Source organism: Naegleria lovaniensis (genome assembly GCF_003324165.1).
Source record: "Naegleria lovaniensis strain ATCC 30569 chromosome Unknown tig028, whole genome shotgun sequence".
Taxonomy (NCBI): domain Eukaryota; phylum Heterolobosea; class Eutetramitea; order Acrasida; family Naegleriidae; genus Naegleria; species Naegleria lovaniensis.
In genome coordinates, this window is record NW_025407850.1 from 25,385 (window position 1) to 48,115 (window position 22,731).

The 22,731-nt window shown below is 39.0% G+C and overlaps 11 protein-coding genes across 11 annotated transcripts; 5 read left to right on the forward strand and 6 right to left on the reverse strand.

Annotated features, from left to right (window-relative positions):
* Nucleotides 1-40: 40 nt before the first annotated feature.
* C9374_006545 (uncharacterized protein) lies at nucleotides 41-3,822 on the reverse strand (the record flags this gene model as incomplete). The annotated part of the gene is made up of 3 exons (XM_044696417.1): nucleotides 41-2,358; nucleotides 2,551-3,426; nucleotides 3,492-3,822. The coding sequence occupies 3 exons, from the start codon at nucleotides 3,820-3,822 to the stop codon at nucleotides 41-43; spliced, it is 3,525 nt and encodes a 1,174-aa protein (XP_044546690.1).
* Nucleotides 3,823-5,568: 1,746 nt separating this feature from the next.
* Nucleotides 5,569-7,572, forward strand: C9374_006546 (uncharacterized protein; the record flags this gene model as incomplete). Its single annotated transcript, XM_044696418.1, has 1 exon — nucleotides 5,569-7,572. One exon carries the CDS (start codon nucleotides 5,569-5,571, stop codon nucleotides 7,570-7,572), a length of 2,004 nt encoding a protein of 667 aa, XP_044546691.1.
* A 35-nt stretch (nucleotides 7,573-7,607) lies between these two features.
* On the forward strand, nucleotides 7,608-8,693 carry C9374_006547 (uncharacterized protein; the record flags this gene model as incomplete). The annotated part of the gene is made up of 1 exon (XM_044696419.1): nucleotides 7,608-8,693. One exon carries the CDS (start codon nucleotides 7,608-7,610, stop codon nucleotides 8,691-8,693), a length of 1,086 nt encoding a protein of 361 aa, XP_044546692.1.
* A 137-nt stretch (nucleotides 8,694-8,830) lies between these two features.
* Nucleotides 8,831-10,048, reverse strand: C9374_006548 (uncharacterized protein; the record flags this gene model as incomplete). The annotated part of the gene is made up of 1 exon (XM_044696420.1): nucleotides 8,831-10,048. One exon carries the CDS (start codon nucleotides 10,046-10,048, stop codon nucleotides 8,831-8,833), a length of 1,218 nt encoding a protein of 405 aa, XP_044546693.1.
* Nucleotides 10,049-10,656: 608 nt separating this feature from the next.
* Nucleotides 10,657-12,591, reverse strand: C9374_006549 (uncharacterized protein; the record flags this gene model as incomplete). The annotated part of the gene is made up of 1 exon (XM_044696421.1): nucleotides 10,657-12,591. One exon carries the CDS (start codon nucleotides 12,589-12,591, stop codon nucleotides 10,657-10,659), a length of 1,935 nt encoding a protein of 644 aa, XP_044546694.1.
* A 1,286-nt stretch (nucleotides 12,592-13,877) lies between these two features.
* C9374_006550 (uncharacterized protein) lies at nucleotides 13,878-15,421 on the forward strand (the record flags this gene model as incomplete). The annotated part of the gene is made up of 2 exons (XM_044696423.1): nucleotides 13,878-14,032; nucleotides 14,218-15,421. 2 exons carry the CDS (start codon nucleotides 13,878-13,880, stop codon nucleotides 15,419-15,421), a joined length of 1,359 nt encoding a protein of 452 aa, XP_044546695.1.
* Nucleotides 15,422-15,468: 47 nt separating this feature from the next.
* On the reverse strand, nucleotides 15,469-17,040 carry C9374_006551 (uncharacterized protein; the record flags this gene model as incomplete). Its single annotated transcript, XM_044696424.1, has 1 exon — nucleotides 15,469-17,040. The coding sequence occupies one exon, from the start codon at nucleotides 17,038-17,040 to the stop codon at nucleotides 15,469-15,471; it is 1,572 nt and encodes a 523-aa protein (XP_044546696.1).
* A 430-nt stretch (nucleotides 17,041-17,470) lies between these two features.
* Nucleotides 17,471-17,929, reverse strand: C9374_006552 (uncharacterized protein; the record flags this gene model as incomplete). The annotated part of the gene is made up of 3 exons (XM_044696425.1): nucleotides 17,471-17,535; nucleotides 17,602-17,708; nucleotides 17,841-17,929. The coding sequence occupies 3 exons, from the start codon at nucleotides 17,927-17,929 to the stop codon at nucleotides 17,471-17,473; spliced, it is 261 nt and encodes an 86-aa protein (XP_044546697.1).
* Nucleotides 17,930-18,257: 328 nt separating this feature from the next.
* Nucleotides 18,258-19,087, reverse strand: C9374_006553 (uncharacterized protein; the record flags this gene model as incomplete). The annotated part of the gene is made up of 2 exons (XM_044696426.1): nucleotides 18,258-18,633; nucleotides 18,936-19,087. The coding sequence occupies 2 exons, from the start codon at nucleotides 19,085-19,087 to the stop codon at nucleotides 18,258-18,260; spliced, it is 528 nt and encodes a 175-aa protein (XP_044546698.1).
* Nucleotides 19,088-19,374: 287 nt separating this feature from the next.
* On the forward strand, nucleotides 19,375-21,060 carry C9374_006554 (uncharacterized protein; the record flags this gene model as incomplete). The annotated part of the gene is made up of 1 exon (XM_044696427.1): nucleotides 19,375-21,060. The coding sequence occupies one exon, from the start codon at nucleotides 19,375-19,377 to the stop codon at nucleotides 21,058-21,060; it is 1,686 nt and encodes a 561-aa protein (XP_044546699.1).
* Nucleotides 21,061-21,497: 437 nt separating this feature from the next.
* Nucleotides 21,498-22,640, forward strand: C9374_006555 (uncharacterized protein; the record flags this gene model as incomplete). The annotated part of the gene is made up of 1 exon (XM_044696428.1): nucleotides 21,498-22,640. One exon carries the CDS (start codon nucleotides 21,498-21,500, stop codon nucleotides 22,638-22,640), a length of 1,143 nt encoding a protein of 380 aa, XP_044546700.1.
* Nucleotides 22,641-22,731: the final 91 nt, after the last annotated feature.

Sequence of the window (22,731 nt, forward strand, 5' to 3'; positions counted from 1 at the left end):
ACCAGCACACCAATGGTCCATTCCCTGCTATTAAATTTTATTACTCTTCATTCTCTTCATCCTCTTCATCCTCCTCCTCTTGTTGTAACGACGACGACGATTCTTGTTTTTGCATTTTCAAATTCCTTTCCATCATTTTTTGATTTCGTTTCTGAATACCTCGTTGAGTAATGGTGGTAAAACCAAGAGAATCCACAGAGGAAACAACCTTATCGTCTACAATGAGTGAATATCGAAGATAGAGCATTTTTCCATGCTTGTGACTTGGTGTGTTTAAAACAAGCTCTTTGACGTTGACAATTCCATGAGCGGAGGTGCTTAATGTGACAGTTATATCCATCAAGTCACAAATATAACGTCTCTTGTTATTGTCAATTTTCGTTCCTCGTCCCAATAAACACACGGATAACTTTCCAAATCGATGCATTCTGAAATTTTCACAATTAATTCGTAACGTTTGTGTTGGAAGCTTTTCTCCAAGTCGATATTCAGAATTCTCCTTCAAACCAGTTATTAATTCCAAAATTTCGTTTTTTGTGGGACACGGATCAAGTAATGATTCAAATCTCTTATTTTCAAATTGTTGAATATTCGTTTCGACTTGTTTTGGTAAAATGATATTATTTCTTTCTAAATTATATTTGAGACGTTTCTCTTCACGTTCTGCTCGTTTCTTACGTTTCTTTCGTTCCTCATTGGCAAGATATTCTTCATAGGCTCTCTTTCCAGCAACAGTTGGATCCACATTGGGATCAATGAAGAGAGCGGATGGGAATTTCTTTCGTCCATTGGGAGGAGTGGTTGATTGATAAGGTTGTTGAGATGATGGTAATGACAATGTCGAGGGAGTGTTCAATGAAGAGGAACGTGACAATGCCGTGGTGGAAGATGTCAAAGTATTGGACTGACTACTAGTTGGAAAAGCGGATTCTACATTTGCTCTTATCGGAGATGTCGATGAAGATGAAAGAGTGGTTCCACTCGAATTGGTTGAAGACGTAATGGATAATTGACTATTCTTTGAATTGGTCTTCTTCTCATTGTTGTGAATTGCTTCAAAGGTCGAGTGATTGACTTCACTCGTCGTGTGTTTTCCAAAGCTTACATGTTCATTCAAAGTCGTAATCATTGTTTCATTGATATTTCCATGTTCAGCCATGGTTGTTGATATTTCCTTACTAACTGATTCAGAAGCATGATGAGATGAGGATGCAAGTGATGGAGGAGGTGGAGGAGGTACATGTGAAAAATAATGTGAAGTTGGAGGTGGAGGAGGTGGATATCCATGAGGATGATGATGAGATGATGATGGATACAATGGAGGATAGGCATATCTAGAACCATCATGTGGATGATAATAATGAGAAGTTGGAGGAGGAAGATACTGACCTGGTGTTGTCCCTGATGCATAATAAGGTGAATGATGATAAGGTGGATATGAAGGAGGATATGGAGTTGAATGATGATAAGGATAGGAATGAGGAGGATGTGGTGCATAATGAGAGTCATAATAAGGTGGAGGAGGAAATGCATGTGAGACATGTTGTTGAGTATGTGACGAAGGATTACTACTTGTAGTTGTCAAATCCACAGGATGATGCTGAAAAGGTACTAATTCATTGGAACATGTTGAAGTTTGATGCTTCTTTTCGATGGATGTTGATGAAGAAGATGCATGGTCCTTGTTTGTCGAAGAAGAGAAATCACGATGCATGTTACTCGTTTGTCGAAGTGCATGCTCCTCTGAGTCGTCTCGTTGTGAATGATGATCATGGACGTGATGTATCTTGTTGTCATGTTCGTCATGCACATTCGAAGAAGGTTTTAAAATCTGACCTCCTTTTAAAGCATTCACATCGTCATGGTCGATCATGGAACTCAATGGTGGAAGAAGCGTCTTCTTCGTCGTGATGTTGTGGTCATTCTTGTTGTTGTTTTCATCATGGTCATCTACATGTCGCTCTTCAGCAGCGTGCATGTGAGATTGCATGCCATAAGATGATAATGACGAGGTTGGAATGGTTTCTTTAGGCATGTATGGTGGTTGTGGATATGAATGATGATGAGTGGATGAAGGAGGATACAAATAAGAAGTGTAACCATAGGGTGGTGGATACGATGAGGGCGGTGGCAATGACATGTTGGATCTCTCATCATGCACATGTTGAGGAGGAGTGTGATGTTGGGAGTTTGAATAACCATAATAGTAATAATGTGAAGAAGGTGGTGGTGGAGGAGGTACTGAATGCCAATAATTATGAGGATTCATTGAAGAAGGAGGAGGAGTATGTAATGGATGCATGGGTTCATTGGTTGTTGTTGTTGTTTGCAATGTGTGGGTATTTCCACTTTTAGCAACTGTGGTGGTCAACGTGGAAAGAATATTTGAAATGTTGTTCATCACATCATGTTGATGATGATGATGATGAGAAACATGTTGGTCATTATCACGGCGATCATTATCATGGAGATCATTTGAGCAAGATTCATCATTATTCCCATTCTCGAAATTTCGATTCACTCGAGTACTACTACTCATAACAACCCTACCTTTTTGAGGAGTCAAATAGGACATTCTATCTTGTGTGCGGCTAGGGCTGCACTGACTCTTACATGCATGTCTGGTCGGATCACTACTACTACTGCTGCTGATGCTGATGTTACTAGTACTGCCACAAACAGTCTTCTCAGAAGTTGATACCAGTCGGCTAATATTTTTTTGAGGAAAAAGCACTTTTGTTTTGGATGACTTCTCATCATCAGCATCACGTGATGTGGTCGGCAAAAGAGATGAGCGTGCTTCTTGGGAAAGGACATGCGAGGGAAGGAGGTGAATGGTAGATGCCGCTGCAGCTGAGAGATCAGAATGCTCAAGATAGTTCTTGTTGTTTGTTCTTGTTGTTGTTTGTTCTTGTTGATCTTCTTCTACAACATGTGGTTCAATGGATCTTTGATTGGAAGACTTGTAGAGCATATGGGAAGAACGGAACAACATTTTTCTTGTTTGGTACTTGCTCATTTCCGACGAGTTGTTGTTTGGGTTCCTATGAATGCAAACACCCTCAACCTTATCCAGAGAAGATTTCTGTTTTTGGACAGAAGAGCTCGCAATATCCAAAACCGTTGGGGAAAATGGAGCCAAGGAAGAGAGAGAAGAGGATGAAATAGAGAGATCATTCTCTTTCTTTGCGTTCAACTCAATGCTTGTTGTTGTTTGGAGGTTGTCTGCAATTGTAGACATCTCAACGTTTGAGATTTCACAGGGTTGACTGAGCGACTCATCTGGAAAGCTGTCATTGTCATTACTGCTTGTTTGCGGCTGCTGTTGTTGTCGTTGTGGAATGAACACCGAGTCGACATTATTTCTCAAATTCATCAACAAGAATACATCATTCTCATCCTTCTGACTTGCATGCATGCTGTTTTCTTCCGAGTTTGTTTCCAATGTATTCAAACCAATGGTCGTAGACGGAACAGAGGACTAGATCTACCTTCTTCATTGTCCAACCCTCCTCGAGGATTCAAGGAGGATTTCATAAAACGAAACGCATACACACTCGATTCCTTGGTTCTTGCTCGTAATTTTCGAGTTTTCGTATTCGGCGAGTAGGAGGAGGGTATACATTCAGGTGAAGAGCATGATAAAGAGGAGGACGTGTCATGATGATGATGCGTTTGGTTATTGTCATTGTTGTTGTCGTTGTCGTTGTGATTCTTACTCATGGTTGAAACGGAAGGGCTTACTTCCTTCGTCTTGTTGATTTCTTTAGAATTTGGATGATCCTCTACTTCTTGAACGATCCTCGTCTTGGTTGTCATCATTTCATTGGAAGCGACAACATGGTTCTGAGGTGGTGAATCTGGCCTTGTCGTCTCGAGGTTGTTGTCCAATATCATTGAACGTTCGTTCGTAATAATGGATAAATGTTGGAAATTGTGCTACTGAATTGGTGCGTCTTTTTTGTGTGTGTAAAAGGTGAAAGTGATCCACAACGGAGTCACCACGACGACCAAAAACTGCAAACAATCACGATGATGTCAAGAATCAATCTTGTTCGTACAAATCGCTTGAATTCCTGTTATGACAGTATGTGTTGTTTGACCAGGTCGAGATGAGTGTGTGTGCTGTTTACTGTTGTTGTTTTGAGTGATGAATAGATGCTGTTGCAGTAACAAGTCTTCAACCGCACCCACTTGTGCGCTTGTTCACAACTTGGTGTGGTCGTTGTGCAGTTTGTGATATTTTCCCAACTTGACCAGTGTGTTGTTGCTGTGTTGGTGAATGGCTAATTTTTTGTTCGGTTTGCAAATCATCCATCTCCAATCAGTCAGTTTAACACAACTAGAAAGGAAGTTACGACATGACAATGTCGGTACTCGTCCTAAGAGGCAGTTCATGTATGGACGCACAACACAAACTGGTCGATTACTTGGGTGTAAAAGAGAATTTGTAACTGTGAGATGGTTTTTGATCAAGAAGAAAATGATGATGAAAGAAGAAAGGTTGTGGAGTTGTTTTTCATAAGATAGTTTTTGGTTGGGTTCAAATAGAGAAATCTCTGGAGATGACATCAATTAGAGAGCGTGCAAGGCATGGAACTCTAAAAGCTGGTATTTCGGGACTCTTGACTTTTTTAGAAAAACATGGTTTCAGAGTTTGTGGATCATGTGGAAGACAAGAGCAACTCTTTTTCTAATAATGCTGAGGTTGTTGTATAAAAACGATTTGGGCATTGGATATACGCTCAAGATGGTGTGTCACGGATTCGAAGATAACTTTTTATTGTTTTCAAACAGCGCCATCAATTACATCTTTTCAAAAACTTGTGAATCAGTCACAAGCACTATACCATGAATTCAAGCACCTACGAATGTCTACGAATGTTCAACATGTGGTTGTTGTTGTTTGTCAACGGCTCATGATCCATTTCATTGAACCAAGAACGAAGATCGAATATTCGATGGAGTTTGGATGCCACCAAAAAAAATTGAATTTGTCCACCAACCATTCCGCTCTCTTTTTTTTTTGAGAGCCTTCTCCCGCTGAGGTCCTCTCGTTTTTATCATCATCATTTCCACGCAACCGACATCCCTACAATTTCCATCATTATAAACAAGAATCTCTCTCCCTAATTATTGTTGGTCCAATCTTGTATCCGTTAAATTTTTCCCGTCTCGTATTTCAAAATTGTTGTTGGGATCATCACAAAATCTCGGAGAAAACTTTGAACAATTCCAATAGACCCTCTACTACAACAACAATTTGAACCAAATAATTCCAAACACGTTCTCTCTTCCTCTATATAGTTTTTCGAAATTGTTGAAATAGTTCATTTCACTTTTTGATAATATACATTCATCACCTCTCTGGACCTCTAGATTACATTCGACATCCCACTCTCTTTCACAAAACTCTGTTCTCCTCCTGAGGTAGACACGCCATTACTCAAATTCCACTCTCATAATAATTATTCATCTAAATTTATTTTCCATATTCTAACAGATACCGCTCTGTTTGACTCTTTTCACATCGACCAGTTCATAACAAATCATTTCCTTCACTCAAAGATGAACAAGAGAAAACTCGATCAACAACAACAACCACAAGGATTTTTAAACGCCACTACAAACACCTCCTCTGAATCAGATCATTCTGAGTTGGTAGAAAATTCACCTCGAGACAGTTTCCACAATGAACAAAGAAATGACCTAGTTGACCACTCAGCAGAAGATCCATTATTAATGTTAGAAATGTCCTCCAAAAAACGAAAGCAACAATCAGAAGCAACAACTGTCGACTTTTCGTCTGCTCTCGCTTCAAGCCATTCAAAAGAAATACCAACCGCACAGCTGGAAGAAAACGAAAACACCATGGATGGTCATGAACCCTTTTGCGTCATTAACCAAGACAACTCTGCCTATGGTAGCAATTGCAGTGACAAGGAGCTTAATGACTTGGATGAAACATTCCTTTCCTCCAAACTCACTCCCCAACAACGTGAAAACTTGCGTAACAAGACAAAAGAATTTGTGAAGCAACAAAAGATCAATGAACAGCAATATGTGATTCATGTCTCCAAATATGTGAGTAGCATTGCTGAAGTTAACAGAATTGTCAACACTGGTGAGTGGTTTGGCAGCGCTGAAGTAGAGAGATCGGTTGTGGATGAAAGTTTAAAGATAACTGAAACTCAAAACCCTTCTAATACGGCGTTCTTGAGCTATTCCCAACGGCAACGACGTCAAACTTTCCCATCCAACATTTCACATCATTCACTTCTGAACCAATCGTCGTCACTCTCCTCACCCCTAGTGAATGAAGATTCTTCTAGCAATCATGCACCAGAATTAATTTTTATTCCCAAGGTCTTGTCTTCCATCATTAAACCTCACCAGCTTGAAGCTCTCCGATTTTGCTGGAACAATGTCGTGTTGCCACCAGATGATGACCTCAGGGGCTGTATTCTTGGTCACTCTACTGGCCTTGGAAAAACCCTCACAATTATTGCTTTTTCCTACCTCTTTTTAAAATATCAGAAGGGAAAGAGAATTCTCATCATTTGCCCAAGATCTGTCATTCAAAACTGGGAACGCGAGATTGCCTCTTGGATGCATAACCTCAAACTGGACACAATTCCATGCTTTGTATTGGACCACGGAAAAGACTTGAGAAGTCACAGACTCGAAAAACTTGCAGAATGGTCCAACAGGGGAGGAATTCTGCTCATGTGCTTTTCATCATTCTCTCGATGGACTGAATCACAACAAGGAGCCCACCCTCAACAGCAATTTTCAAGCAATGTTGGATTCCAAGCGCATCATCATGAGCCACACAACCATAACACAAGCAAAATTGAGTTTGAGAAGCAAGTTGCAGAATATTTACGAACGTGCGATCTTGCAGTAGTTGACGAAGGACACCGTATGAAAAATCCAACAACAAACCTCTCCCATGCGCTCTATTCGAATATTTTGACGAGAAAGAGGATTGTGTTGACAGGAGTTCCACCTCAATTCAATCTAATGGAGTATTTTACCATTATTGATTGGGTAAGACCAGGTTATTGGTCCATGAAGGAATTCAAGCACTTATTCTCGGATCCTATTGGTCTTTCTCTTCAAGACTTGTCCAATGTTGAGAATAGAGAACAAATGCGGAAACGATTTTTCATCCTTATGCAAGAATTGTGTTTATTCGTTCATAGAAAAGACCAATCCGTTCTGAAATCCTATCTTCCACCAAAGAAAGAATATGTATTATACTTTCATCCAACTGATATTCAAAGCAATTTGTATAATAGATTTATTGAGAGTAGAAGAAAGGACTTGAAGCAAACAAACATTGAGGCATCCTTTAACGAAGAAAAGCAAAAACAGGAAATATTCTTTATGACTGTCATGTCTCAGAAAATTCTCAACCACCCAGACTTGGTATTACAATATTGTCGTGACAATAAGAAACTGTTCGAGGGAAATAACACTAATTCACTTGGATGCAAGCAAGTTGATTCAAGCCAAAGATCTTCCATGAAGTTGTTTTTGGAGAGAATGCCGATGATAGCAACGAATTGAATTATATACCTTCCAGATCAACATCAATCTCTGAAATGATCACAACCGAAGAGGATACAAGCATCGCTCCATCTGTCAGTAATACCATGTTTAACATGTTGGAGGAGGCCGAACGCTTTAAGGACACGAGAGAAAATATGGAATGGGCCAACCCAGTCTTGGAAAAATCATACTACATGAACATGATTGACAATTCGCCAAAAATGTTGTGTCTGATCAGAATGATTGAGCAATGCTTTTTGAATTTTGAAAAACTTTTAGTATTCAGCCAATACCAAGAAACATTGGACGCTATCGAGAGAATTATTACCAACGTTAATATTACTACTGGCCTTCCATTGGAGGATGAGTCACAACCTCTCAAACGAAAGTTGAAACGAAACGTTGACTTTTTTAGATTGGATGATACCATGTCTGTCTCTCTAGGTCAAAGTGTTGTCGATTCTTTTAACTCTTCCTCTGATGCTCCGGTACTATTGATTAGTACCAAAGTTGGTGCGCTTGGTATTGATCTATCTTCAAGTCAAAAGATTGTATTATTCGATGTTTGCTGGGATAACACTTGGGATAATCATGCTGTATTTAGATCATTCAGATATGGGCAAACGAAACCTGTGAGCATTTACAGATTTGTCATGGATAATACCATTGAGAGTAAAATTTTCCAAAGAGTCTCAGCTCGAACATCCATGTTCAAGAGTTTAAAAGAGGAGAAGAAGAACTTTGTAGATAAGGAAGATTTCTCAGAGTATTGTCAACCAGCACACAACATGTCGGCACTAGCATCTCCAATCCCAACCACCTTTCAATGTGACACGTTTCTTGGAAAGGTCATGTCAAGTGAGCCACGTCTCAGGAAGTATGTACAAGCAATTAATGAGTACGAATCATTGTACATTGAATTGCTTGATGAGTTGACGTCCCAAGATCAAACTGCCTCAAAACAGAAATATGATCAAGATTTTTCTGATTTTACTTCATCTGAGGCACGCAAATCCTCTAACTACTCGACCTCTTCCTATGAAGAAAGCAATCAAAGTGGTAGTACTAGCACTGAAAGTTATGTTGATGACTATGATGATACTGACGAAGAGGAAGAAGATTTTAATGACGAAGAATGATATGCACCACTTGAATAAAAAGCTTGATGATTACTCACCTCTATTAGTTTCTCAGTTGACCAAAGAAAAAGGAGTATTGACAGCAAGTGGCAATGCTACCCAGTTCAGTGTTTATTGAGCATCATTGACTTGTTGAATTATTTGCATCTCGTTGACAGGAGGTTGTCTAACTCCCTTGCAAGAGCAGAATTAGTTTCTTCAAGATTGTCTTGATGTTTTTCCATGTCAGTAAAAACAGACATCAATTGTGAGTGGTGTTGAGTGAGATCCTGTTCCATGTTCCTTCTCAACTCTTGAAATTGTTTCAATTCTTGCTTTAAAATTGCATTCTCTTTTTGAAGGTGACGGTAATAGGTAGTCAACTTGTTGTGGTTTTCTGAAGTTAAAATGTCGCGTTCGAAATCCTTGAGCCTTGAATCAATTGTTGGTTCATGCTTTAAATTTTCAACCAAAAAGAACGAATGATCCCCACTGCTTTCCAAATGGTCATCAATACGATTGGTGTTTTCTGGGAGCAATACGTTGTTGCAAGACGTAGGTTCAGATGACGGTTGCATTACTCCAAGTTGACTATTGTGACCTTGTTCAGATTGATTATTGGAAGTGGGAACGAACGAACGAGCGCTATTATTGTCCACCTGCCCATTTTGAAATCCGTACAAATTTTGTATTGGAAAAACAAAGGAGGAGTTATTAAGGCCATATACAGAGCTTCCTTCTTGTACGAGACCAGTATACGGTACAAAAGCACTTTGGCCATAAATAGGAGGCTGTTTAAAATTATTGCTTATCTGAAGTATGTTGGGAGTCTCTTGGAGTGAGTTCGAAAGCATGGGAGATGCAAAAGCTGTCTGACGGGTCGTGAGATCCTGTTGTTGAGGTTTTTGTTGCTGTTGCTGTTGTTGAGGAAACACCATCATTCCAGCCTGAGAAGGTGTAGCATGGGTGTTGGACACTAAAAAACTGAATCCTTGAGGTCCCGAACTTGCAACCATCGGAAATTGAGATGAGGCGTTGGATCCTGAAAGGGTGGTTGGGACGAAATGAGTGAATGCAAATGATGATGGAGGTGCTGCACCAAGATTATTCATTGTGGTGGATGTGGTATGATTATTGAGGGAGGGATGAGTGGTGTTTGATGGTCTGTTCATCTCATTCGGGAATGATCCCGAAGGATACATGAAAGGCTGGATCATTTGTTGCTGAGGTGATGGTTGTGTTTGTACAAAGACATGTCCTTGCGGTGGTTGTGGTTGAAATGAATTTGCTGAACTAAGGCTTGTCGTGGAAGAAGAAGAAGAAGGCATGAGAGGTACGCCCGAAGACATGTTTGGATGAGGGTGTAGAGGGTACATTTTTTTTCATAACCTTAAACAAGCATTAACACGACTGAACGCCTCGGTCATTGTATTCGTTCATTCATTGAGAGAGCAGATCTCTTTGTTGAATAAAGCCATCCAGCAAGCGCTCGAGTGGAATGAATTGAAAATTTATTTTCAATAAAAAAATGTTCAACAACAACTGTTGGGTTGTACAATGCCTAGAAGTAGTAATAATTTGAACGAAGAAGACACTCAGTTGGTCATTCATTGTACATGATGGACATGTACAAGACAGTGATCTTCTCAAAAGTAACATATACACGTGAATGTCCTTCGTTCGTTACTTGGTTATTATTTTCGGTAGTAGTTGTAGGTAGGCAGTAAGTTGTAGATGCATTGGCTATTTACAAGAGATATATGTATAATAATTATCATCATGATGATGGTGGTGGTGTATAATATTATACAATTAATGTACAGCAAGTTAGTGAAGAGAGGAAGTAGTAATAGTATGGTACAATCGGAGAAAACACGTCATCACTCATTGTAAGTTTTCCTTCAACTCGACTACGCTTGAACAAAGTAGTAGACTCTATTATGGAAGGATATACACTCTACAATGAACGTGCTATATATCTTCTCTAGAAGGTAAAATCCAGAAAGAAGTTAATGTCAGAATCAGCGCCCAAATCCGATGAAGAATACTCGGCAGAGTATTGTGGGTCAAACCTCCTGGATTCGACAATGGACTTGAAATCTGTGTCATCATTCCACAAATCCTCCAAGAAAGATTGCCTCATCCTTTGCAATTGTTCACTCGAATAGAAGACTTGCTGTTGTTGCTGTTTCGAGTTTGGGACAGTATTTCGCGAGAAAGAGCTTCCAGCAGCGTATGGACACTGTGCATAATGATGGGAAGAAGAGGAGCCTGCCACTGTTTGCATTTGGTGATGATGCCTATTATTGTTACTTCGGTTGCTCATTGTTGCTGATGTAGTAGGTTGCTGGTAAGAGTTCTCCTCAAGGAATGGAAGGTCAAAATCGAAATAGTCGTACATGGTGTGTTGAGGTTGTGACTGAGGCTGCATCGTGACGTTGCCAATGTCATTGGTTGGTTGGGAATGTACATTTTGGAAGCAGTAACTTGTAGAAGGTTGGGAGAAGAAGAAGTTGTTAGGTTTGTACAAGCAAGTAGTAGTAGTGGTTGCGGTAGCTGCATTTGGATCTGCACAAGAATAATCAGTAGTGAGGGAAGGAACTTGGTGAGAGCTGAAAGAAGAACTGGATCCAGCATTGGACGACATGGAAGATGAGGAGGCAACATGTTTCACATTCTTGCTAGATGAGGACGATGAGAGCTTTCGTTTCTTGGTGGACGATACCTTTTCCTCTTCCTCAGAGTCGTTGTGATCTGATGTCAAGTCTTCCTCGTCATCCTCATGATCAGACTCTTCAGAATGATACTCCTCTTCGTCAGCGGCAGTGGTTTGAGGTTTACGAACGGAGGAGCGTCTTCCCCTTGATGGTCGACTTGGTTCTTCCTTGTCACTGACAATCTCTTCTTCTTCCTCTTCTTCATAGTCATAATCAGAGTCACGAGCAGGTTTCTTTCTCTTTCTCAATGCTGAGCCCTTACTACGACGGCGTGACTTGCTTGTTGCCGCAACTCCCTCTTCCTCATCATTGAGAGACTCCTTCATCTTGGTCGATGAGTTGGGAGAGGACGATGAAACCTTATTGTTTTCAGAGTCGTCAGTGCCGTCCTCATCTCCTGATTGCACCTCTCCGTCGCTGGTGACAACCTTCGTTGTCTTGATATCCAAAAGTTTGTTACTGGTCGTGTTGAAACGGAGCTGGATGGTCATGGATTGTATCTTGTCATTTGAGGACGACCCTCCCTTAGAGGATGGCTTCTTTCTCTTTGGACAAGGAGGCAATACAATTTCACAAACGCCTCCACTCTTCTTGGCCTTATCTTTGGATTTTTCTACGACACGTCTCAGTGTTGAATTCCAATGGTTCTTGATAGCATTGGCCGTTCTTCCGTCCAGAATTTTAGCGATTTGAGCCCACTTGTTACCATGCTTTTCATGATACTCGATAATGATACGATCTTCCTCTGGAGTCCACCAATCCTTCTTTACGGATGGATCCAAATGATTGTACCAACGTTCTCTGCATTGCTTTCCAATTCGACCAGGCAATTCGAGAGCTATTTGTGACCACTTTTTGGCTCCAAACTTTTCAACAAGCTTTCTCAAGTGGTTGTCCTCTTCTTCGGTCCAAGCACCTCGCACATGCTTGACTTCTTTCTTTTTGGAGGATGAACTCTTCTTCTTTTGGGAAGAAGACTTTTTCTTCTTTTGGGATGATTCCTGGGATGAAGTGCTATGCACAGACTCGGAGGAAGAGTCGGAATGATAGTCTTCTTCATCTTGGTTGGAATGATTGAGGTTGCTGCTACCAGCTCCCTCTAGAAACATGGCCTCATCTACAGCTAGAGATGGCGACGAAGGGTTAAATGTGGCACTGGAAGCATTGCTGCTGAGCTCAGCAATGGATGCTGGCATTGACATGGCGGTGGTGATGGGTAGTGAGCAGGTAGTACTGGTGAATAATGTTCAGGCACGTGGTGTTGTGAATGTGACGCGTATATTGCAATTAGTATTTACAAAGGTAGTGGGTGAGTTTCAAAAGATTCTTAGCTGTGCCCGAGAAAAAATGTTGTCAGCTGCGGTGGCAGTTCAGACGCTTGACGAGTCCGCGAGAGATATGAGATTCCAAAGATTCAAAAACGTTACCCTGGTAGCGTTGAGATATTTTTTTTGATGATTTTAAAAAAAATTAAAATTTATTTTTTTGAGCGTTTTTTCGATTCGTTCTAACGACTATTTTTAAAAAAGGAAGATTCTGATTGGATAGAAAACTGTAGTGAGGTGTTCTCAATCACTGATCAAAACGACTTGGGAATAAGTCTTCTATTGTTATTTGACTCTGAGTGGAAAGGGACTCCCTGTGGTGTCTACTACTTCCACCACTTTGTTGAATAAAGTTTTTGATGAATGGAATGGTGTACCACACATTGTTGTAGTCGTCGATCGGGATCATTCGGTTTGGTAGGACACAAATCGATGTACATACATCATAAATCTGTACACAACGTACATCATCATCATACAAAGCTATTCCAACGACTTTGGAGGATTCTAGGCAGCTGCTGCTTCTTCATAGCAGTTGAGGAGTGCAGGCGGTCCGGAATCAAGCCACTGGTCAGTCGTCAGAATAGTTGGCACAATTCAACACACATGTGTGGTGGCGTTACATTCTTGGCAGCACATCATGGGACATTGATGATTACTGATGTTTCCAACCACATGATGATGTTTTTCCTTCCTGTATTTTCCAAAGAGTTTGTATACCGGGCCAAAGAAAATTGAAGATGATAAGACGTTGATAATAGGAAGATGTTCAACGTGTTGGACGTTTCATCTTTGATCAGCTGCAAGCCCTTGTGTTTTCTTCCACTACATGCTCATTCAAAACAATGAACCAAACCAACAACGCCAGAACACCAACCGTTCATGTTGGCCGCAGTCTTGTACTAACGTTCGGTCGTTGGTATTTCCATCATCAAACCGTTCACAGCAAAAGACAGCGATCAAGTGCGAGAAATTTTTTTCTTTTTTGCAACACAACCCGCCGACAGTCGCTTTTGGTTTGATTACAACTTTTGGTTGAGTTTGGCCTTTACAATAACACCTTTTTACAACCGCTACGACGATTCCACCACCTCTCTTCATGATTCATACACCTCTTCAATTCTGAAGAACTATTAAAAGATGATGAAATTGAAATGTAAAAAATGTCTTGTTTATTGGAATGTACATTACCCAACAGCGACAACAACCAAGACAACACAACAACTTTAGCCATTCAACATGAAATATTCAAACAAGTTCAATCCATGGAAGAAGAACATGGAATTACTATTTTGATGGTTTCCGATGTGGGTAGTAGGTGAGTTTTTGGAACGGAACGTACAACAAGATGACAACTATCATCATCATCATCATCTATTGAAATTTAAAATTTCATCATCTTGATGTAATTATCATAATATATATGATGTCCTGATCATCATGATGATATCAAATCGGAATTCTTATCAAATTGATTGATAATTTACGTAACAAAATTTTCAGAGCCTACAATTGGGAACAACCACTACAGAGCGATTTTGATTTGAATTTTATTTATACCCGAGATTGGAAGTATTACATTACTATTCAAAACAAGCAGCAAACCATCAAGAAAGAGACTCATATTGAATTGGAAAGGAATGTTTTATTGAAACGATCCAAGAGTAGACATTCGTTTTATTGCCATCATGATGATCAACAGGATATTAATTTGTTGAATCATGACGACAACACGGAAAGCTCAAAAAAACTCAAAATTGAATGTAATTTTCTTGGATATGATGTGAAATATGCTGCAGATTTGTTATACAAGTCGAATCGAGCCATTGTATTTGCATTACTTTCGCCGTGTGTGTATTATATGCATCCACGGTCGGTGGATATGTTTTCAAAATGGATTTCCATGTGTCATGCTCATGTTCAGAGAAGACACCATCTTCATGAAATGATTCATATTGCCAGATATAACATTAATAGATATGTGATTGGAAGAAGAAGTGTTCGGGTGAAGGCCTATCTCTATATTTTACATCACTTATTTTATGCCTTGTACATGTATAAGAGAAGAAACGATTTGCAGATTTTTAATAGTCGTTTACCTCCATTACAATTTACAGAGCTATTGAACGATTTGAAAGAGGACTATTTATCGCCTACGTTGGTTCACATTGTCGAATTTTTGATGAAGCTGAAGGTGAACGGAGAGCAATTTTCACATTTGGCCAAGCTAGCACAACCTAAGGTAGATGCTTCGCAACCAAAGAAAGAGGAAATTGACACGACTGCATCGGGGGCTTCATCGACTGGCCAAAATGAGGACAAGTTAACACGTGACCAAGTGAATACTGGTGTTTCAGAGAATGGAACTGGTGATATCAAACAAAGTACGAACAAGGGAGAAGAGGAACAGCAAGAATCAAATGCATTGCAACCAAAGAAACAATCGAAAAAACAGCAAAAGAAGCAGGCTAAAGCTTTGGCAGACGAAAAGCTCAGTCTTATGGAGGATGACAATGCTAAAAACGATGTCTATATCGGTCACTCGTTGCACGTGGAACTTTTTACTGTTTTTTGGTATCGAAAACTTGCTGCCTGGATTTGGGATTTGCCAAAGGATGTCATGAATGGAGATCAAGTAGATTCGTTATTATTAGAGGCTGTTCAATTGTTTGAAGAGAAAGGTGATACTCTCACACATTCCAAATAAATAACCTCAGGTCTTTTTCGCAGTTGTAAGCGGAACAAATCACAACATTACATGAAAGCCTTCTTAATTTTATTTTTCTGTTCATTGGCTTGTTTTTTCTTTCGTTTTTCATTGAGCTTTTCTTCGAGTTCTTGCCTTCTTCGTTTTTCTTCCTCAGTTTCGATATATTCCGATCGTTGACTTGTTGGAATGGAATGGGTGATATCTACAGTAGTTGGTATGGGTGCATGACTGTCATGTACGTCTGAAAGGCTGATTACGGAGGGTTGTGACATTGTCTGAGAATGTTTTTGAGACTCTTCACGTGTTCCCAACGATGTTGAATGGAGTTCTTCTTCAGGAAGGAGACCATGATCATTTCCAACATCAAAATGTTGAGAATGGCCTGAAGTTTTTAAAGGTGTCGTTGTCGTTGCTGACAGAGGTTCAGAATTCTGAGTCTTCTTTTTCTTACTTGCCATACTACTATTGTCCAAACTCAAAGATTTCATAAATTGTGAATAGAGTTGTCGCAAAAGAGGATTTGTTGCTGCGGTAGAGTCTTGATTCAATGACTGATGTAGTGTGGTGACACCAAATGAAATGTCACAAATCTCGTTACTCTTGGAAGGCTTTAAAATTTTGTCCAAAACATCCAAGATGTCGGCAGAATTTTGAGAAGAATTTGATGTGCTGCTATACATTTGTCGATAATTAATCAATTCTTGTTCCTTCTTCAAACATAATGATTTCAATTGATCAATTTGTGAGCTCTGAGTATAAACAATTCCCAGCAAGGGTCGAATAATTTGATTACAAATAAATAGACTCTCTCGATTTTCATAGAAATATCGTGCTGAGGAGTCTTGTTGATCCTCTTCATTGTCATTATTTTCATTTCGTTTACGTTTCTTCTTGTCATTATTTTGTGAATTTTCAAAATCTTGAATCAATATATAAGAATGATCAATCTCTCCATACTTGTTATCATTTTCACTCATGGCTGCACACTCTTCAATTCTCTCACAATGAATTTCCCAATAAAACGGAAGTGGAATGTTCACGGCTGTTGGAAGCAAGGCTTTAATTTTCAGAACCACACCATTGAGTTGTTTGCGTATGGCACTCATATGAACGCTCTGAACCGATTCCATCAAACTCTCATATTCTTCAGTACCACTTGATTCCGAATGACCACTAGCTCCTATTAATTCAATTTTAGGCTGATGATGCTCTTGTACGGATCGGGATGAATACTCGAGAAGAAATTGTTCCAGTTGCTGTACGATGGAAGAAACACTCATATTCAAGCCTTTGCAGTATTTGGAAATATCATGTTCAATTTCGGTTTTTTCATAACGTTTTTTCCAAACACTTTTCATGTTGGTTAAATAGAGAATAAAACCATTGCATCCATTTAAATTGTTATGAAGAAGAGGGGAATTGGTTGAATCATCATTGGAGAGAATTTTAAATTTAATAAAGAAGGGATCTTGAGAGGGATCTTTGATTGGAAGTTTCGTCCAATTTACTTCCGAGACGAGATGTTCATCCGGATCCCGATGATACCTGTTGTTGGTGGTTGGAGAATCGAAAATTGAGTGATGAGAGGATGAACTGAGAGCAGAACCTAATGACATTTTTTTGTGAATGAATTGTTGTGAGCATGGAATGGTCTTCATTGGTTGTCCAATTGATGGCCTTATTGACAAAGAGAAACAAATACAGAGATAACGTATTGTCAACTAGGTGAATTTTATTGAAGAAACTATGAATATATAGTCCAGGTTCTTTTCGTTCGTACCGTTGCTTATTTTTGAGAAAGGAATTGTTTGAATTGTTCAAACGAAATTTGTGGATTCTTGTCAAGTTTTAGTTGATTGAGAATGGAATCAATTTTTTCTTCACTTATTGATTCTCCCATTGCCTCAAGAATCTTTTTAGAGAATTCCGTTTGTTAAAATCAGTATTTGTTGAGAGGAATGTTGCAAAATCAAGAACTCACCTCTCCCATTTCTTTTCTGTCAATAAAACCACTCTTGTCCTTGTCGAATGTATCAAAAAACATCTTTAATTCTTCTTCTGTGGTGGGTTGTGACATTGTTGGGTCCACAATTTGACAAACTCTTCAAATTCTGTGATGGATCATGATAGATCAAAAAGCACAATTGGGTCAATACATATTGAAACGAGTTACCTACCAATTTTTCCATCGTGGTTTTCATCAACTAATTTAAACATGTGTAACAGCTCTTCATCGGAAGGCCGCGAAGCTAATTGTTCCATTACATTGCCTAGCTCTTCCATACTAGTTTTTTTGTGATGATTATAACAATATAAAGAGGCAGTATTATCAACCCGATTCGCCGTCATAACAATTTAAAAATTACGGATGATGATGATGATACAATTCAACGTATCGGAGAATACTTGTACCAACCTTATTGATCCATTTCCATCTTCATCAAACAATGAAAAGGCTTCCTTCAATTCACTAATAACGTCCTTTGAGAGATGATCAAGAGACATGTTTTACAACGGACCAAGATCCAAGCGAGGTTTTGACCAAAATTTTTTTGATATTCTTTTTTTTCAAAAAAACTGTAAATTCATGCGCTCAAAAAGGTCATTGCGGAGATTCGTTACTTTACAACTTTAAACGCACAAAGAGTGATTCCTCTCTTCACTGTGTAATGCTTAAAAGATTTGAAAAGAAGATTCAATTAATTGTATCCATCCATTATTTGTACAAATTAACTACTATACTGCCTATCAATGCATGAAGTGCAGTTCGTAGAATAACGATAATCATGTTATTACAATTCATTGTATAAATACATTTACAATTATAAAATACTCAACAAATCACACACGCACAGCATTTTGCCTTCTGTGTATGCCGTTTAAACTCTTGAGCTTGATCATCCAATCGTTCGGTATCACCGACGAGATCGTCGATCAAAGTTCGAGCTTTTAAAATTTTTGAAATATTCTCAGATTGAACTTCATTGACATTGTCAATTTCCATTTGTAGTCGTTGAATTTTGTCATTCATGGGATTGTTGTAATACGCGAGAAGATCTTTTAATTTGGAGGAGGCGACAAAGACTCCATTTTTCATGGATTCCATGTCGACTTCATCTAAAAATCCCCAACACACACGTTGTTTCATATCAGGAGATGCAAAACAAATATAAAAATTCTTGCCACTACATTTGATATAGACATTGGCGCTGAGAAGAGTGGTTTCGAAATTTGTGACGAGATATTTCGTCAACAACAACGTGTTGAAAATCGGTGATTCATGAAAATCAATTTCAAATTTCCATCGTTTCAAAAAATTGAGATCGGTTTCGGGTGATTCCAATTATTGAAATACAACAATAATTATTAAAAATCAAAATGGTGTCATCATCACGTGATAATTTTTAAATATTTCATGAATATTCATCATAATAATTATCAAAATACACGTCACAATTATTCATTCTTGATATACCCTTCCTCGGAAGTACAAACTACTCTTCATACTTACTCATTACTCGTTAAAAATCTCTTAAAATTTGTTTTTGCCAATTTCGGAACCACTTGCTGCAAGACAACCTCTCGGACCTTCTTCTTTCTAGGATATTCACCAACACTCTTCTCCGATCCAACATCTACAATGATCGAGTAATGAATGGGCATTTTTTTTGAAGAGAGAGATTTATTGCCAAGATCCATTCTATGAACCTGCTTGATAACCTTTTTGAATTCATTGGAAAAGAGTTAAAATCCATGAGAATTGGCTCCTTAGTACTTGACGAGCAGTAGTTTTGACGATTTTATAACCCTTACTTACTTCCAAATGCCGCGTATCTCATGCTCTGTGAATATTTCTGAACCATTCCAAAAAAATGCAGTACCCTTCATGTTCGTGCAACTCGTGATAAACCAATAATTGGCGTATTCGTAAAGTCACACGAGAAGGTATTATGATGACGGTTGCAGGTGGTGGTAACATTGAATTTCATCGCAATTCCCCTCCCGATATGAAAGTTCCAGCCACAAGTGTCCAGTTAGGATTTCCTTCCTATGTATATGCTCCAGGAAATGGCTATTTCTATCTTTCCAATGATGATTATTGCCGAATTATGCGTGTTTCTCAAAAGGATGGAATGATCGAGTCTGTTGTAGGAAATGGTGAATGTGGAGATTTCAAGGATCACACTCCAGCCTCAAAATCAACCGTTCACATGTATCGTTTCGTGGTTTCCAAATTCAATGGTGACATGTTTTTTGGAGGAGATCAAGGTATCTTTAAGGTTGCTCTTTCACAACCTGATGGACTCATCTATTCAATGACCAGTTCGAATCGATCCGATGGATTCTCATGGGTCGATAAGGTAAGAAATCCTGATGATGGAACTCTCTCGGTGAAGAATTATATTGCACCAATACAAGGTATTACATTGGGATCTGACATGAACGCTAAGGGAGATTTGTACTTTGCACAAGGACCAGGAAGAATTACTCGAATTGTGCAATCTGGAAGTTCCAATGACAAGTCTCAATGGAAGTTGCAGACGCTGTTCGGAAGCAAAACATACATGATTGATGGAATTCCTGCCAATTATGTGAACCCTCAAAGTCTTTCTGCTGTCTTTAAAGTTTCTCCCAAAACCTCTTCTAGACTTGTAACACCTGGGGATTTTATCTACCTAGACGTTCAGTACATTCGAAGAATTGCAAATCAAAGCACGATCGTCTCAACACTCTTTGTCGATACCAACGGTGATGCTGTGGATATTGCGTCAGACTCAAAAGATTCTTTCTATTATGCAAGCGACCATCTCTTGTATCATTACAACATGACCTCACAAGAGATGAAATTGATTGCAGGTATTAAGGGTCAAGAAGGATACTCTCCAGATGGCAGTCCAGCTAAAAGCTCCACTTTGGGATCCCTCACTGCTATCATTGCTCATCCTGTCACTGGACAAGTCGTATTCATTGAGGAACAGAGTGTTGTACGAACCATTGATTCGAATGGATTACTTCAGACGCTTGCTGGAGGCGGAGACTTGAAATACAAGAGTGGAATTCCACCTCGGCAAGCAAGTTTGCGTTCTCCAACCATGTTACAATACTCTTCAGATGGTTCTAAATTGTACATTTGCGATCAACACTACAGTGTCATCATGATGGTTACTTTCAACTCAACATCTGCTCCATTACTCTACATTGTGGCAGGTTCTCAACAATCATTTAACGATGGTCAAGACGGAATTCCAGCAACACAGGCCTCCCTTTCTAGTCCATCGTCCTTCCTCGTATTACCAAGCAGTGGAGATTTATTGATTTCAGAGTTTAGCTTGATTCGTCGTGTTTCTGTTAAAACTGGTTTGATTTATACTGTGTACGGAAAAATTGCTACAGGTTATACTCCAGATGGACCTTTTAAAGGCACCTCCTCCTATTTAGTTACTCCCAATTTGATGAACATAGATCCCTATGATGGTGGTAATGTGATTTATTTTGGTGATACTTTTTCTAACGTGTTGAGAAGTATTGAGACTTCCTGTCCTGATCACTCTTGGCGATTAGATGAAACATGGAGTTCTTGTGTGAAATGTTCACCTGGAACCAAGAGTACCAAAGATTTTGTTTACTGTGTTTAACGTTTCTAGTTAAGGAAGTGAATTTTTGGGCATTGAAGGATATGAAGTCATTCCCTTTGGTTCCTTGTGCTTTCATAAATAAATTTAACATTATTTTCATCATAGTTCTTGAAATTCATCCCCACTACAACTTACCAGGGTCGCTTAGGCCAGCTCGTGGCAAAGAAAATGATGCTGTGTTTTACAACAAATTTAACCTCGCCGCAATATTTTTTTCGCTCTCTCACAGTGGTTTTTGATTGGCTGGAGAGCGTAGCCATCATTTTCTTTGGCGTAAGTTGTTGTGTCATTCATTGAGTGTTCCAACAAGAAAAAAATACGAGAAAGTGTTGTGCTCTCACTCATGCCTCAAGCATGAAAGTTTTATTGAAACATATTTCTTGAAGAATTCAAGTTTGAACACCCATTCCGATCCAAAAACCAATTATTCTCCAAAAATGTATGAAGACATTCAAGCTCTCATGATTGATCTCGGATCCGATTCATGCAAGGCCGGTTTTGCTGGTGATGATACTCCCCGAAGTGTTTTCCCATCATTGATTGGTACACCAAAACACAAAATAGATCATTATCCGTTAGACGCCTATATTGGTCATCAAGCTCTTTCAAAGAGAGGTCTTTTGAATATAGATCATTGCATTCAACGTGGTAGGATTATCAATTTCAATGATTTGGAAAAACTCTTGAATCACGTGTTTTATAATGAATTACGAGTTTCTCCTCAAGAATATCCAATCATGTTTTCGGAAAATTCATTTCAATCCAGTCAAAATAGAGAAAAGTTGACTCGATTGATGTTTGAAACTTTTTCAGTTCCAGCTCTGTATATTTCTCTTCAAGGCGTCTTGTCATTGTATGCTTCTGGACGTAATACTGGTATTGTTGTAGATTGTGGGGATGGTGTTTCACAGGTGGTTCCAATTTCTGAAGGTTATGCGTTGCCACATGCAATTTTGAAATTGGACTTGGCTGGAAGTGATTTGACGGATTATTTGACAAGGATTCTCATGAAACAAGGAACTAGTTGTTGTTGCAATTCAAACATTGTTGTTGAGAGGGAAATTGTTAGAGACATCAAGGAAACACAATGTCATGTTGCTTTGGATTATGACCATTTGGTAATTCATACGTCTTCTTCAAATTTAACAGACAAGCCATATGAATTACCAGATGGAAAAGTGATTAGTATTGGCGATGAAAGGTTTGAATGTCCAGAAATTTTATTCCAACCAAATTTAATTCAACATGTGGAGGGTGATGGTATTCATGAAATGACTTTTAACTCGATCGAAAAGTGTGAAATTCGAATTCGAAAAGAATTGTATGGAAATGTTGTCTTGTCAGGCGGTTCTACTTTGTTCCAAGGTTTTCCAGAGAGAATGTTTAAGGAATTGGCGCACAAAGCTCCTGATTTAACCAAGGTTAAGATTGTTGCAGCACCAGAAAGAAAATACCTTGTTTGGATTGGTGGTTCTATTATGGCTTCATTGTCCACCTTTCAACAAATGTGGATCACTAAGGAAGAATATGAAGAGACAGGTCCGAATATTGTCCAGCGAAGATGTATCATGCACCAATGAATCGTATGAAATGTATTAGGAGTATGTTGGATCCACAACAAGTTATTGTAAAATCTCGAGATGTTACAATCAAAGTTGCACACCTTTCAAG